At 41.2% G+C, this 17,099-nt stretch overlaps 1 protein-coding gene across 1 annotated transcript in view; it reads left to right on the forward strand.

The window, feature by feature from the left end:
- ehbp1 (EH domain binding protein 1) overlaps positions 1 to 17,099 on the forward strand; it is an 88,945-nt gene that overhangs the window by 51,262 nt on the left and 20,584 nt on the right. The window contains 8 exon segments of the mRNA XM_055227028.1: positions 248 to 287; positions 289 to 391; positions 1,196 to 1,215; positions 2,820 to 3,045; positions 3,766 to 3,911; positions 6,494 to 6,632; positions 7,343 to 7,443; positions 9,280 to 9,403. Of these exon segments, the coding sequence (XP_055083003.1) occupies positions 248 to 287; positions 289 to 391; positions 1,196 to 1,215; positions 2,820 to 3,045; positions 3,766 to 3,911; positions 6,494 to 6,632; positions 7,343 to 7,443; positions 9,280 to 9,403 (899 nt within the window).

Consider the following 17,099-nt stretch of genomic DNA (forward strand, 5'->3'; position numbering starts at 1 on the left):
TTCAAAGACTTCTGTTCTGGCTGTGGTGTGTGTTTGTGTAGTGCCCTACACTATCAGCTCCATCAGATTGGCCTCAAAATGGCATTTCTGCTATTACTGAAGGCGTATGTACAATACTGCATCTGTCTAACAGTTTGTGTAGTTGAGACCACAAGCTCAACTAAATGCATTAATGCATTGTGTCTAACTTTTTGTAATATGCTTGCTATTCCCTGCTTGCTTACATGTGTTGTTTTTCTATTCCTAGGAGCAGGGACGCAGAGCGGAGGAGGCAGCTGAGAGAGAGGGGCCAGGCAGCTGATCGCTGAGGCTCGATCAGGAGTCAAAATGTCTGATCTGAGCACATTAGATGCAGATCGAGCCAGAGGAACCAGGGCCAGTCCTGCTGGAGGTCAGTTTACACGATAGGAGAAGCACACAAAGCTATCGCATCAGTCCACACTTAATGTCTACAAAAGAACATTTGCTTTTAATGTACACCTTTTCCACACACACTAGGACTCCCACATTTCCATTATGTTCTCTGAAGGGGGATCTGCCTAATCCGCAGAGAAAAAGAAATGTTATTCCACTACAACCCTGACTCGTAAAAACACCTTCCCAATATTCAGAGCAGCAATTTACCCTGCAACTCCTCCCTTGTCTCGTTCTCTCAGTAATTGTTAATCAACACAACACATGGTGTGGCCAAATTATGCTCCAAATACAAAAACGCTTCTAATAACAGCTTACAGGGGAGCAAATTGCGTTGTGTGCACATCCCACTGCTTTCCATTTTCCTGAAATTGGGGTTATTATGGTAATGACCATTATTAGATGTTTCTTGTTGTTTGTTTAAGATGTCTGTGCATCACACCTTCCATTTTATTCAGTTCAGACATCATTGACTTAGTGCTCACAAATTACAAACAGTGGCATTTACAAAATTACAGACAGATTTTGAAACTTTGGGCTTTGGATAAGTTGGAGAAGTGTCTGGTTGCTGATCTGACCTTTAAAACTTATTTGAAAGTTGTGCTGCTATGCTGATGTTTAGCATTGTTTACTACAGGGTCTTTTGACATAATGTGTTTTCCCAGTTGTTAACTTTATTTCAGTTATTGATGATTTTAGTATCTCTTTCAAATGTAATCCTCAAGGAAAAAAGATGTTTGCGAGATAAAGGAGGACTAAGCTTAAGTACTAGTTCCCAGAGACCAGTCAGGTAGATTACATGTGTAAGGTTTAAGATGAGTGGTAAACTTGAACTGACAAAAGCCTGATAAGTAAATCCGTAGATAGAAGTGAGATCAGTGACTCGTTAACTGAAAATGACAAAGACAAAAAAGTATGGTCGGGGAAGAGGGGCACTTGATTTCTTTGCTCTTTCAGCCTTTCTGAATTGAACTAATTGTTGATCTCATTAAAAAAGGAGTTGAAGGGAAGAAGGGAGCAAAGGGGGAGGAGGTGAGGAGAAGAGAAATGCTTTGGGCTGTGATTCACAAGGCCTGCCGAGCAGAACGGCTAATCCTAGCCCCTACACACAAACTCACCATCTCTCTCCCTCTCCGCACCATTCACGCTCCTTCAGTGCAGCACGGACCCCCCCTCCAAGTATCTGCCCGCAAAGAAACTTTCCAAACTCCATCACCATGGACTCCTATTAATTAGACCCCAACCAGCCACGCAGGGACGGCACTTGCTAGCACGCTCCACATCGCAGCCAGCAAATTAGAAAAAAAAAACAGGAAATGCTCTTATTATTTAGAATCTTTCTCTCTTTGTTCTCGGCGGCTCGGCCCAGCAAGTTGTAAACAGCAGAGGAGGGTGCTTGCGTGTTCCTTCGCTGTTTACTGATTGTTTTTGTCTTAATCCATGGTGGGTTATCCATGCAGCTAGAGCTCTTCGGATCTCCGTATGGGCCCGTTGTAATTTTATTTTCTTTGTTGGTAATGCGGAGACACTCTTGTTTCTATCGAACCCCTCAGGAGACTTAATGGAATATATGCCTTCATGTTTTGGACGTTATTGTTACTGCCGTTTTTATCTGGATCGTGGAAAGCAGGGAACCAACACATGAATAAAGAAAATTAAAAGGGAAACACACTTTCACTTGTGGCTGATACACATTGTTCAGCGGCTGAAACACAAAACCAGATGAACAAGAGAGTCACACCAGCGTCCACTTATTTCTAGTTTCAGTTACATAAGCATATCTTTAAAATCCCGATTATTCAAAATATTTTTCCAAACGATGATAAAATTTCTTACTAACAGTCATACGTGGATTACTAATGGGAATTTCTTCCACAAACTGATGCTGCTACATTCAACAAGATGGGACCAAAGGAAAAAAAAATCCTTTGTTGATTGAAACCTGACTGTAAGTTTTAAAATGAAAAAAAATATAAAAAAAAAATGAATTGGAGCATGAAGCAAACAACCTGTAGCAGTCAAATGACTATGTTCAAAGAATTTCAAACTCCGCTAAACAGCCTCTTTGTATTTATAAAAAAAAAATTCCATGGTAGAAATGATTTGATGCTCCACCTTAGCAAAATTTAAATCTTTTTCCCCCTTGGTCTTAGCATTTTTATATTAGAAACTGTTGCAGATGCCCATGTTCTTTCTTTGGTTATTATTACTAAAACCTGTTTTCACTCACTGCTTTCCTTTCGACTGCTTTACACCATCTTGCACTGCTTTAGCCTTTTCAGTCTCTTTTGACCTGTCCCTGCTCCTTATCCACATACGTTATAGATGGAGTGAAGGATCAGCGAGATGAGGACGATGTTGACTTTGAAAGGGGTGGTGATGATGAGGATGAGGTGGAGGAGGAGGTGGAGGAGGAGGAGGAGGAGGAGGAAGAGGAGGAAGAGGAGGAAGAGGAGGAAGAGGAGGAAGAAGAGCAGCTTCAGTTTGAGGCTGATCCTGCTGTGCTTGGTGCCACATCTGCAGCTCCTCCGGTTATTAACCTACTGCCACTCCAGGCCTCACCTCCAGACTCCTCTACCGCACTGGGGCCGCTGGAGCTTACTAACCCCAGCTCTGAGCTAACTTCTCTGGGTAAAACACTGGCTTAGGCTGCATGCTTCAATGTCTGTGGTGCTTTAAACTAACTACTAACTCACTTGATTGATTTCTTTTTGCTTCTTTCGTATTTCTTTTACTATGAAGTTTTAAATGTAATTAATAAACTTGGCAAAGTCCTCCCCAGTCACAATAAAATCATATCTTTAGGGGAGCATTCACAGCAATCTTCAGAGGTAGTAATTGCTTTGTTTTGCCGTGAAATACTATTTTCCCATTGATGTGAGATAGGTGAAGTTACTTTAAAAAAAAAAAAAAAAAAAAAGCATAAACACAACAGGCAATGCTCTGTCAAGCTTTGAAGTGCCGTATCTCAGCTTCATTTGTGTTTTCATTTCCTGTTCTTTGTTGATACAATTTATTCACATGAAATAGACCAAAATTCAATTTGTAACTTGAGTCAATAATTCTATATAGTTGATATCTGGAGTGTAAAGCATTCATAATGTTTATACTTGTTTTAAACAAGTCCACTTGAGTGTTATGTGTGGATGACACTGGGAGGTGGCATATAAAACACTTTGCCTCTGCTCTTTCATCTTTAGTGCAGTGGTCAGTCATGGCAGGGGAGCTGTGTGCCTTTGCCATAGAAAAGCTAAAACACAAACCAAAGTGATAAAAGGAGCCGGAATAAGAAAATGTATGTTATTTTACTCTATTTTGTTTGGTATTGAGTGTCTCCATCTCTACCACTAGGTCTGAACAGTAAACATGTGGACCTAAAGTTGAAGAAGATCGAGATCAAACCAGGAGCGACCTCACCTTCATCTCCATCTTCAACATCCTCCTCCTCGTCACCATCTGTGTCCTCCTCCACGCTCAGTCCAGGCGAGGGGCCAGAGGTACAGTTTCTTATATCTCACATTTGTGTCCCATGTCAGTTATTGTGAAAGAGATAATGTTTTGGTTAACAAACTCTCATGTAGAAGAATGTTTCCAGCCCCAACAGTCTGACACACACAGACATTGTGATGTTGTACCTTACCTGTAGCTTATTTATCCACTCTGACCTTTTCAGACAGTTCTAGTGTGAGCGGACACTTGGGGAGGGGGGCTTGTTGTTGCATGTGGCTATATCTTCTGATGTGAATATTGAGTAAACATCGGAGCCGGGCAGTCTTTACATCTATTTAATTGATTTTGAATGTCAAGTGGAATAAGGTGAGTGTGTGCGACTGTCAGTACAAGTGAGACCCTCTGTGCTTATGGCGACACAGAGCGTCTTTGATCATCGATTCACATAAACACCCTCTTGTGTTCAAAGCCTAAAAGGCTTAGCCCTTTATGCCCAAAGGAGTGGCTATGTGTGCCTGTGTTCCCATTTGACACAGTTTGTAATGCCACAGAGGGAGCATCATGATTTGAATGTATGCTCAGTATGTTCATTCGTTTATATGGTTCACTGTAATTTAACTACCACTGTTAAACTCTGATCCAGGGGAATAACTATAGTCTGGCATTTCATAATAAAATGGTATACAGTGTATTTTGGGTGTCCTAGAGAAGGCTGCTCTGATCCTGTGTAGTTGAACCCATGCACACACAGTCCTTTCTCTCATTAGTGATTGTGTGCATGCGCAGCGTCTCGTGCACGATAAGGCCGTGCGACGCTCAGCAGACTGCAACATTAGTCACGCAGCGGCCTGCACATTCACAGACACCAAACCAAAACCCATGAATTCACCACAGCTTACCACAGCGATGGTCGTGCTGATAACAGATCACAGGGAGAGGGAGCAGGACAGGAGGAGGTAGGGACTCTATCTACTGGTCCCAGACTGTGACAGGAGGCACAGGGCTAACCCAGTGAGCAGGTGGTCTGCTGCATGTGCATCTGAACAAGTGCTGACCACCACAATGATTATGTGGCCAACAAGACTTTGGATGCGTGTCTGAATCCTCTTCTATACAACTTAATTACATGACTACACAGAGGTTCAACTGTAGAATATATAAACTTTATTTAACCCTTACACAGCTACGAGCAACTATAAATAATGGTCCATTATATACAAACCACTTCCTCAAATTACAGTTTGTAATGAGAATGTGAATATTGTCACATTATGTCATATCCACTAGTTCAGTAACAATCCAGCAGTAATTATGCAGCTAGAATTTCTCTCTCATGGGATTTGCTTTTGGGCTAAAGCTACCGTCCTTTGTAAATGTTGCTGGGGCTTGCAGTTTTGTTAGTCTCCACACTGTACAACAATAATTAATCAACAAAATCTAAATCCCCTTGTAAATATGACAAGGACAGCACTATTAATTATACAAAGCTTTGTACTGCAAAACATATTCAACATCATGCATTTTTATGCAGCTGTTATGTTATAGTTACCATGCACATATGCAAACAATTTTAATATTCAGTTTCATCACTTGGGACTTTTTATTGCAATCAAACTTTATGCTCCACTTACCGTTTTTTATTAAACAGCAGAAGCAGCCACTTGACTCCTCCCTTTCATTCTGCAATTAGTAATTTTGTGGCGCTCCTGGGGATTGCCTTGGTGTTGGCCCTTACATTCTCGGGTGCACACGTTCACTCTAGCCACATGCTGCCGAAAATTACTAATTGGCCATTTCACTTCATAAATTTGACTGGATTTAAAGTTGTAGTGGGCGGCTGACAGACAAAGCAAAGTGAGAACAGAGTAATTGCCGACATTGTTATTGAAAGTCAATAATCTAAAACTAAACTAACAGCTCCCTTTTGTTTACTGCACACTGTCTCAATTAGCCATCCTAACTCTAGAGCCTGCCTCACAATCTCAAGCAGTGGAACATGTTTGCCCTAATTGTTGACTTTATTACACGTTTCGTAGTCTTATTAATGTTACCGCTATGTCAATCTCTGCCCAAACTGGTTTTCTTTTCCACTCGGCTTGGTTTATTCGGAGGCCCTGGTAATAAACCATTTCTGCATCCCATTTTTTGATAGCGAGAGAAGCAAGCGTGTAGCTTTTTAACATGTGTTCACTTTGAAAACAATAGTGCTTTTTTGCATTTTGCATAATTTGAATATATTTTCTGGTTCGAGGTTTTGTTGAAAGTCAAGTTAATTGCCTCCTTTTTGTCTCTCTTATGAGTCAGACTACAGTGTGTTAGTGCGCACACATAGAGTATAATGGCAACCTCTCCCATGTTCTGTGCTGTATGCCCACACTAGAAGCTTCTTCAAAAATCACACATGGCCATTTTTATTATTTTAGACTGTGAAATTATGTAGTTTCTGAAGCTGTGATGAAAGTTTGTTGTATTTTTTTTTTACTTTGATTTATCTAGCCAACAGGTGGATATACATGGCAAAATCAGTTTTTCAGCATTTTCTATCTCTCCATGATCCCATTGTATTGTCTGACCTCCACCCACACAAGGGTTAAATGATGGACATTAGCTGTTGATTTCTTTGTGACAGAACAATGCAGATGAACTCCGTGCAGAGCGTCTGCGGAGGGCAACAGAGAGACTGCGGAGCCCTGTCGTTTTCAACAAAGACTCTGCAGTAAGAAAAACACAACTGAAGTCCTTCAGCCAGTATGTGGAGAGCAAACCAGGTGAGAACCAAGCACAACACCTTTATTACTGCTGTGTATATGAACGTTTTAGTAACTTACTATCAGTCTCTGGTTAAGTTTAGTGTCATTTATTAAACCTTTGCTTCATGTTTTTCTATAAGTATGTACTTTGATATACTTTGAAAGGATATTAAAGATGTGCTGTATGCTCTAGAATATATGCCTATACTGTTTGAGTGTCATGAATTAAAGTAAACATTCTGAAAAATCTTAATTTAACTAATGTATCATTTACCCTCTCGAAGTTGTATTTGAAGTGATTCATGTATGTTTAAACATTCTTTGAGCCCTTATTTTTCAGATGCTCTATTTCCAATCAACCCCCTTTTTTTTACCTCCACTGGCATACGCCCACTTGTTTCTTTTATTAAGTTGTTTTAGATTAATATTGCAATTTAAAATTATAACATAATGATCCACGGGTGTCATAAATTATAAAACTATAGAGCAGACTCACGCACAATATTTGTTCTTTCAACTATAATAACACTTGGTATTTTTGTTAAAAGCCGACTTTGTTTAGGAGCACTGGTTAGGGTAAGACATTAGTAGAGCTGCCCTGACATTTGCAGTGACCTTGTACTGGGACTCAAGTATCCAAAACAACTACGTACAGTTTTTGTTCAAAAAGATCACACCTGCGTCAGCATAGATCTTCTAAATGGGCCTTCTCACTGCTCTTTTGACAGAGGTAAAGAGGCAGAAATCCATCCCTGAGGATATGAGGCGAGCAGCCGACGACAGGGGGTCACCAACAAACTCTGATATTTGCCGACCATTTGAAGAGGAGGTTTGTCATTTTGTCTTTAGTTGAATAAACGTGTATTCATGTTACAGTGCATTTCCCTTGTGACATGCTGAAAACTATATTAAGACCTAGACCACATTCTATATCAATAGCAATAGCCAATCCTGAGCTTGAAAACCTAATTGTGTCCTTACATTCAAACTTTGACTTGCAAAGATGTTGGACACATCTCATCTACAAATTACCTGAAGTGGCTAGAAAGACATTTTCTGGACATTGTCAGATTAGAGCCCTGTAATTGTTCCTTTTTGACCTTTTTAATTTCTTTCTACTCAGCTTTTTCAACTCATCTCATAGATAAATCTCTTCTCTTGGCCTGCTCTATCTAACACTTACCTCACACTCTTCACCTTGTCCTCCCGCCCCGAAATTCCCATTCACTTAACTGTGCCCACTTCTCAACAGAGACATCTTTGTATTGATCTTGCACACTGTCATTTTAATTATGGAAATGGTAGATATGAGCTGCTCTGCAATTCATAATGTGTGTGCATAGTATTGGACCTGATTACACACGCACTCTTATCCTGGCTCATATTTAAACTTACCAAGAGTGTGTCTAGAAGAATGCTATTATTTCATTGAGTGTGTGCCATCAGAGTCCACAGGGTGAGTCTCCCTGCACTTTCACCCTCGTCCCAGCACACACGCACAAATACACAGGCCCTCCTCCTCTTCCTCTGCCTGGGCCCCAGGGTTAATGGGTGTTCAACCTTTTCATTATCCCGATCAGCCAAGAATTACCTGCTGAATGATGTTTGCATTAATATAATATATATGGTAATTTCCCTCCTCTTAATTACGGCTGGGCCGAGCGCGGCAAGGGGAGTGGGCTGATCATGTGTAAAATTGATTTGCCAAGGAAAAATATGGTGATAGAGCGAGAACGTGCGAGGCAGCAGGAGGGGCAGAGACTGTTGGGAATCAGCCTCCACACACACAGGCTAGAACACACGTGCACAGGGCGCTCACATGAAAGAAGACAGCTAAAAGTGCTGGCCTGGGTGGAATATACAAAAACTTCCTCTCTTCTGCTCACTACTTCACATTCCCATTAAGAAAAAATGAAGTGCATCAGCAATAAAATAAATAAATAAAAATCCTCAATAGTGAATTTTTTTCACTCTGAAGAGACAGGGGTGAGGAGGGGTCAAAACAGCAGTATATTAAAAGCAATCAGGCTGATGAGTTTAATATGTATTTATGTGTGGATGCTTATAAAATATGAAGCTATAGATTGACAGGTGTTGGGATAAGCTGACATGAACAGTTGGGTCAGAAATGTTTTAGAAGCAGACGTGCACGTGGAGTGATTCATTCAAAATGATCAAATTCTGCTTGGTTGTCTTTATCTTGCCTTTATTTTGAGATCACACATATGCTGCTCATTTTCAAGATTCATACAGTATCACACTACTATTTCCAAAGTGTCAAGTTGCATAGAATAATCCTTCTGTTCAATGAATTACACCATTCTCACACAGTTCTTTCATTCAGAAGCAACAGTTTGTCTTTTTACCGACAGATCATCCACCTTCAGATTAGAACTCTCATAAAAATTAACACTTTTTAATTAAATTCAGTGTGTTAATTAAGATTCATGTCCTTTCTACCTGTCATTTCGTCTCTGAAACCATTTTGTCTCTTCTGTCTCAGATATCTTTCTGACTCACATCCATTCTCCTTCATCCTCTGTTTGCACAATTTCTTTTATTCTTTATCCATTCACCCTTTTTTCGTAGCCTGTGTTTAATGTTGTATCGGGCTACTTTGCCTGTTCCCTGACTGTCTCTCTGCCTCCCTCTCTCTGGCTGACAGAAGGCGTTCAAAGACACCAGTCAGTATGTGGTTGGGGAACTGTCGGCACTGGAGAGCGAGCAGAGGCACATAGACGCCCGAGCAGCGCGTGTGGAGAAGAGGCTGCGCTATCTCATGGATACAGGTACCCCAAGCCCAATTACACTGGAAAAACTGTTTTGGCAAATTGAGCATACGCGTGCACATAGACAACTGCGCTGGGAGGGGCTGTGTGCGCTTCTGTGCGCGTTTGTGAGAATCTTTGAAGGCCCCCCCATCTCAGTTGAATGTTGCGCGACAGAGCGCTGGGTGGATATGAAAGGAGGGAATGGGGGTGTGAAGGAGGTGGAGCAGGGAGGGAGAGGGTGGGGGCAGTGGGGCTGGGGAGAGAAGGGAGACCTCTCTGGGCCGGGGTGATAAGGGAGCCCTTCATGGGGGAAACGATAACTGGGTGAGATAGCAGCGCCCCAGCCCAAGTCTTCACTGCTGCCGTATGCCAGCACGGCCCCAGCCAGCCTGCACAGTATTGAACAGTGCGCTCAGCCATGCACGGATACACACACGCGCGCCTTCCCTAGTACATATCTGGCCTTCATTGATATGCTGTATAAGGAAGGACGGGTGAGTTAAAGGGAGAGGCAACTAAATATAAAAAAGAGTGAGAAACCAGGCAACTCGACACAAGCGCTGACACAGTTCACAAATCCACGACAGACACACAAATGCTCGCCCTGCCCCGCATACAAAGTGCAATCTGGTTTGGCAATGGAGCTGAATTTGGAAGGTTTTTATTTAAGATTTGGCTTGGGGTAAAGCCTTGTTAAGACATGAGACACTGTGCCCAGCCAAAAAAAGGGGCCTTGGCTCCGTTAAGTCCCTTACTGAAATGGGAGAATACCATCCCATTTCTCACACAAGATTCATGCATACAAGAAAAAACAGGTGTGAAAGTGTAAAATGTAGTTTGCAGAACATCTTCTGTTTGCTTTTGTCATATTTAGCTGCTACTCACATGCTCCTTCTGATATATCAGCCTGTAACTTGGAGGATTTTGGCTCTTAAGCCCAAAAGGCAACAGAGGACGGGATAGAAAAAGTATAGACCTGTTGAAAAGGAAACCAGGTGGTTTTGATTTGAGCTCACCTTTCCTATCCCATTTGGGTGCTGATATTGAGACTATCTCTGCTGTGATTGTTGTGTTGGGGTTCCTCGTTTTCCTCTGCTCTGTGCGTCTGTGCCCTCTCTCCCTGTTGGAGCACATGCCATTGTGTCTGTCTGAAGGGCTGTTTTTCCTGCTACATCGTCACCCACTGATAAAGCATCCGCTAGCCACCGCTATACGCAGGTTATTTACTTTCCTACACCTTCCGCCATAAAGATTTCTCTTTTTTTTCACCTGGGTTCCTTAAGGAGTATGCTTATCTATTTCGGAAAAATACAAGTCAAATAAACTTCCTAAAATGTCTGAAGTTGATTATCCAAAATTGAAGTGTATCTTTTAAATAATTAATATCACCATGAAGTCAGATTTCAAGTATTTACAACTTTTTGCCGCATGCACAGTACCTGAATTTCATATCTCATTCTGCAGCACTTATCCGTGAGACTCATCCAATAGCTTATGGATCGCACCTTTGGGCTGGAGTCTGGAGGCGTCAGAGCGAGATGTGCCAATGACAGGTGGTCACTAAAGTAACCTTTATCACCTGAGCAGCCGAGGTCACCTTTCCTACGCTGTCATAGATGATAGATATTTTTCTCTCAAGCATGACCAGCTGATTGAAGCTGCGGCCCATTGGCTGTAAGCAAAACATCTGCTATTGATCCAGTGACTGCACAGAGGGGCAGAAGGGAAAGTAAGGCCAGTTACATCCCAACAATATCATTTTTCTATGATATTTTCTATGATTTTTTGTGGAAAGATCCACAACGAACTGCTCCACAACAAGCTGATCCACAACAAACAAATTGCTCTGAGCATTCTCAACAACATTTGCCTTACCAATATATCCATAAGCCCAGTTTATCAGCGGTGCTATTTTGTAGTTGCAAATAAAAACAAAACAAAACACACATTTAAGATTTGGATGTTGACCATTTTTATTTCACTTTTACCCTGTAAGACTGGTGTTAATTTTGCCCAAAAATGTTAGAAGCCAGAGGAGTGTTGCAGATGATGTGGAGAGAGGTTTGGGTGAGCCCAGTGTGCAGCGGTGCCAGGGCAGTGCATAGAGCAGCAGGAGCGCGAGGCAGATGTGAACAGGCAGACGACTGACCCATGACTTAAAGCTCATTTCTCTGATCTATGACACAGCCTGGGAAGAGCCACTGTGCTCTGCTGCTGCTCCTGATCAGTGTTGTCACCTCATCTTTACCTTTCACATTTGGCTGTTACACCAGAGTCAGGAGTATAGCCTTGTCTTTCAGTTGTTTGTTTGGAGTCCATTGTAATGATGTAATTTATAAATCCATTATAGATTATATGGACATTTTTCCTTCTCTAAATTTGGGCACAATGCATCTTTCCAGAGCTCTTTCTATGACGCCATGTCCCTCCCCAGATGAATTCAAAGTAATTGGGGTAGTTAATTTATTTACTCAGAGGCAGTTCACAGCACATTAAATAATAGAGATAATTGAACAAGAATTGTCAAGTGTCTTCTGATATCAGACACATTACAGGAGGGAGAGTGCATAAAACTCCATTTCTATGCTCCCATTGTTTATGGTAATTAAGTACACAGATTTATTCCTTGGTTGCCTTCCAAGCTTATGGCAAGCGCCATTGTTGTCTTCTATTAATATGTAATCAGTAAATAGTTTAATTTTCTAATCTGCGGTTGGAGAATTCACTTTCTAACAACTCTTAATTACTGCTGGGCTCTAATGAGTCTCGCCATGCCGACACAGCCAGCCAATCACAGACTGTAGCTGAGTCAGGGGGGGATTTGAATTCCTACGGCCTCCCCCCTGCACTAATGAACTTGTTATTCTTGCACCACTGGGATCACTGTCCTTCACATGTGCTACATTAGGAGAATGTACTTCTGACAGACTTGCAAATATTTACAGATGGTGGTTGATAGTACCCAGCTATATATAGCTAAATTATATTATGCTATATTTAAATTGAAAAATGTCTGATTATAGTCACTCAGAGTTGTTTTACAATTTAGTGCATTATTTCATTCACTCCTCAGTCACATATGGAGGTGGTAAATTACTACTGTAGCCACATCTACCTGATAGTGGACTTGTTTATTTTTATGCTGTTATGAGTCTATGTAATTCTTGTCTTTTTTAATGTTCTTGACATATTGTTGCTACTATTATACAGATGGTCTAAAAGCTGTTATTAAGTTGTATGATACATGCAAACTGCTCTGCACTGCTCAGGTGGTATACCTTAATAGATACCATTATCCAAATAATGGCACTTTGCTGTTCTGCGGGCTGTCCTCACAGTCTACTGTGCATTTGGGAACATGAGTTTTAGCTCTGTGTTTTTATTGTAGCAGTCTTAGTCATAATAAACCTTTGTGTCTGAAAGTCTGTGAGAAATACAAGACACATAACAAACATGAAAGCACAAGGAGTCGTCCAATAAGGCCTCAATGACTTGTACGGTTTGGTCTCGTGGAGGACGTGTGTAACATGTTTTGTTAATTAATATACAGTATGTTTAATGATAAGGAAGAGTTGTTAATGAACAGATAGACATTTGGGTGTTTTTGTTGCTTTGAGGCTGAAATAAAGCTACAGTACTTTTAAACCTTCAATCTTCTCTGCACCACTGCATTACGTTTTAACATCTCACCATACACCTGAACAGAATTGAACTAGGGATATATATTTATATTTTTTTAATCAGAAGGTGAATAGTTCTGTATTCAAATAAAGTCCAGCAAGTTAACCATGCCAGTACGGCTTTTTGAGGAAAATCTGTATTTATTTTACAATTGTTCCAACAAATGAATCTTTGATCAAAATTGAATCACGCCTAGAAATAACATGTAAAAATGTCCGTGTTTTATATGTGAGGTCATTCAACTTTTTAATAAATCATAACTCTCTTGATCTTAGATTATACAGCAACATTTTATGGATTTTGTAGTTGGGAAAGAAAAATATTTTGTTTAGATAGATGCAAAGAGGATCGAGATTTTTTTTGGCGTATTTGTTAAATGCATGGTGTGAATAGTGCTGTTTGTTTTCCTTCCCATCAAGTGAGCAGTTGTCTCGCCCTCTTTTCCCATGTCCTTCTAATCCAGCATTGTGGCCGCGTCAGCTTATAGTTTGACTAAAGATTTAAGCTGAGCTACAACATGAGTGGCACTAGGACTCCCTCACATATGCACGCACACGCATATCCAGCCTCGCCTTGTGTCGTCGCCGCTACACAAACAGCTAGCTCAGATTTAAGTATATTATCAGGCCCAGTTCTTTCACAAACGCATTGTCGAAGAAGCTTAACATTAATTATTGTAACTTTGGACAGATTACATCCATACCCGCCTTGTAAGCGCAAGGCAGACTCATCTTGACCTCCTATACGAGAGCTTAAAGACACAAGAATGGCATTTTACCAACTTTAATGGGATAACCAGTCTAATCTTTCAGCACAGAAAAAGTGTTGGGACCATAATACCCTCCCCGGTTCACAGACTCAAAGATGGAGGCAGAGAGGGAGGCTTTAATCTGCTACACGCTTTGTTTTCAGGTGTTTTATTAATTCACCTAGTCTTTTCACTTGACAATAACCTGTTAATGCTTTGTAACAATGCCTTGCGCAAGCGATACTGGAATAATCCTAGTCAGAGGATATTTTGGGTATTAGCGAGAGTTGGCCGCCATCTTTGAAAGTCGGATGGCTGTTTTGTAAAAGTAACACCACGGTTTGTAAATGGATTACCATACTAGACAAAGGTCTACAGTGGCATGTAATACTAAATCAAGATGAGGTAAATGCATGTGATCAAAGTTTTGTTGTTGCTAGGGATCCAATGGCATGGATAAATTCTAGCCATAGGAATGTGTTTGTGGTCATCCCGGATTCTCTTCAGGAGCAAATGTGCCATTCTTCCCTATGGTGAAGAAAAGATGTAGGGATCACTCCTATTGCCTTTTTCTTGCCTTTGAGGGGACAAAATAAAGGATTTAGGCCTTTTTTTTTTGTGTGAAAATGCATGTGTGTGACTTGAAAGTTCAACTGGGTCAGAACACAGATTAACCCTAACCCCCCCCAACACCCAGTCAGATACACTCCGCTTCCCACTCTCTGCCTAATCTCTCTGCCATTTAAATGTTTGAGCAGCAAAACAATTTCATTAGACAACTTGCAAGAACAGCGCAGGGCTTCTATGTCCAGCCCAGCCCCCTCCCAAATGGACGATACCACCCTGGGTCCCAGATGTGCAGCGCTCCTACCCCCCCCCTCCACCTCCATTTTCTCCAGCTCGGTGTCAGGCTTTCATACATTCTTTAACAGTGGGGATGAAAGGGGATTTTTAGGAAGATTAGGGAACGGGATCCTCAAGGCATTGTCTGAGAATCTTCAGATAAAACGAGCTGGGTGGATGGAGTCAACGGGTGGGACCAAAGGAGGCAGGGCTTGTTGGGACGGAGGGAAAAGGTGCTAACCGCTTGCTACTGTGTGTAAAGACTATACTGATTGGTTGTTGATTACTTAACTTTTTATTCCTCTTTTATCTCTTTCCAATCGTTCTGTCAATTTTAAACCAATTAAACTTGTCCCGGCTGGGTCACACAGTCCTCCCTTCATTGGCCTGCCAGTGATATGGCGATTAACATTTTCAGCCGAGTGAGGGGAGAGAGGAGGGGGCTGGCGTGGGAGAGAATTGGGAAGTGGACAATAGCCGCTTATGATAATCTGCTCTTTATTGGAGCATCCCGCCAAAGCTTTCATCCACCGCCTCTCTGCCCGAGACACCATGTAGCACCCGGGCCAACAAACCAGGCTGTGTGCTGCCAACGCATCGTCACACACAAGGAAACTCAGACAGACTGTAGCCACGAAACATGTATTCAGACACTAAGGACACAGAAGATTCACATAAACAAAGACATTTGTTCAGGGCATGAAGCTGGGACATTGTCAGCCCCTTGCCATCATGATCCAAACACACAACAGACAAAATAGAATAATGCAATATTCACCTTTTGATTACTACACAAATATAATACTATTTTGACAACCTGAACGCGTTAACGTTTTATATTAAACTTAATCAGTTTTGCCTGGCTCAAAGGATATTTTTACGGCCTAGCGGAGAGACCTACTTAGTATTTTCGATGTAGTTGATTACTTGGTTTACAAACTACTGCTTCCGTAATTTAATTTGTACCTAGCAGTCAATTAATCAAGGCTTTCTTATGGTAACTGATGTGGTGGCACTCGACAATGCAGGTTAATGACAGAGGTTTGGCCTGTAATTACACCATTCAGTTGCTAACACAGCTGCTCGCCATGCTACTGTTGTCATTACCCCCTCCATACACACTTTTCCCCATTTCCCATTGTAATGAGCACTCCAGGCTACAAATACCAACAGCTGTCTTTTCCAATACATTACCATTTAAATATCTATTTAAGCTAAGCAATTTTGCATTTGTGTATTGAATGTGAGCTCCAGGCAGTGGTGTGGTAGCAGAGTTGTGGTGTCACTTGTAATGTAATGGAGAGTCAAATTAGAAAGGCAGTGTGATTTGTTTTCCATAGTTACCACCAACACAGTGGGGGAAATTGGGCCAATTAAGAAGGATGTAGCAACACAAATGTTTTGGCAAATCAAACTAAAATTGATCTTAATAGAGTCATGCAATTTATACTGTCTTTTTGTAATTTGACAGCAGCAACAAGCCATGGAAATTAGCAAAAAAATAGCGGTAATGTGAAATGTCAGAGCGCAGCACGTTATTACGAGTACAGAAGGGAGCCCAGTTGCTTAATAAGGATGACTAATGTTGTTAGTGAAGCCATTACTGGTCCACAGATTAATTCATTAGGCAAACTCATCATTCGCCTCCCATCGGCCTCCCGTCACAAGCCGTGTAATATGACACCACTCAAATTTGTTCTAACATCTACCCCAGGGGGTCAAGTCACCCCCAACGTCACACACACACACACTCCCTTCTCAGCTAATGGGGCAGGCGGAGCCACTTGTGCCAATAGATAGCAGCTGTCTGTCAGCAGCGGGTTTGTGAGTTCTCCACTGGGGGTTATCACAGCTCCCTAACACCACACACATTTGTTTGGTTAGGGATCCAAATGTGCCAAATTCTATTAAACATTCTATCATACATTGTTATGGAGGAACTTCAGCAGTGCATATATTGTTTGCATGTAGGGCTTTGATTATGCTCATTGCTCAGAGTTGCACAAAAAATATTTCTGGGATTTGTCATATATCGGTGTAATCCCTCAGTCATTCGGGTATGACATAATTGAGTTTTTCTTTTGCTAGTGATTTGTTATATGTTACATCTTAAAATTACAATAAAACTACAGATTTCATAAGGTATAGGAGGCAGGAGTTTTCACTTAAACCAATAAAACAAGTTTACCCAAAATATATCTTTATGAATGGCACTTGCACCATATGTATCAGTTTTTATCGGACATTTGACATTAAAATGGGAATGTCAAATGTGGAATTACTTAAGAAATGCCATTATATTTAACAAGACTATAATGATTGTACATTACCTAATATAACACAGATTTTTATATCCCTCTAACAGGCTCTAATGGTGCTGAGCTGTCACATCAACAATTAACACTACTCCCAGGTGTCAAAGTTTGTGTTAGCTCTAAACCA

Source organism: Periophthalmus magnuspinnatus, chromosome 15 (genome assembly GCF_009829125.3).
Source record: "Periophthalmus magnuspinnatus isolate fPerMag1 chromosome 15, fPerMag1.2.pri, whole genome shotgun sequence".
In the NCBI taxonomy this organism is placed as follows: domain Eukaryota; kingdom Metazoa; phylum Chordata; class Actinopteri; order Gobiiformes; family Gobiidae; genus Periophthalmus; species Periophthalmus magnuspinnatus.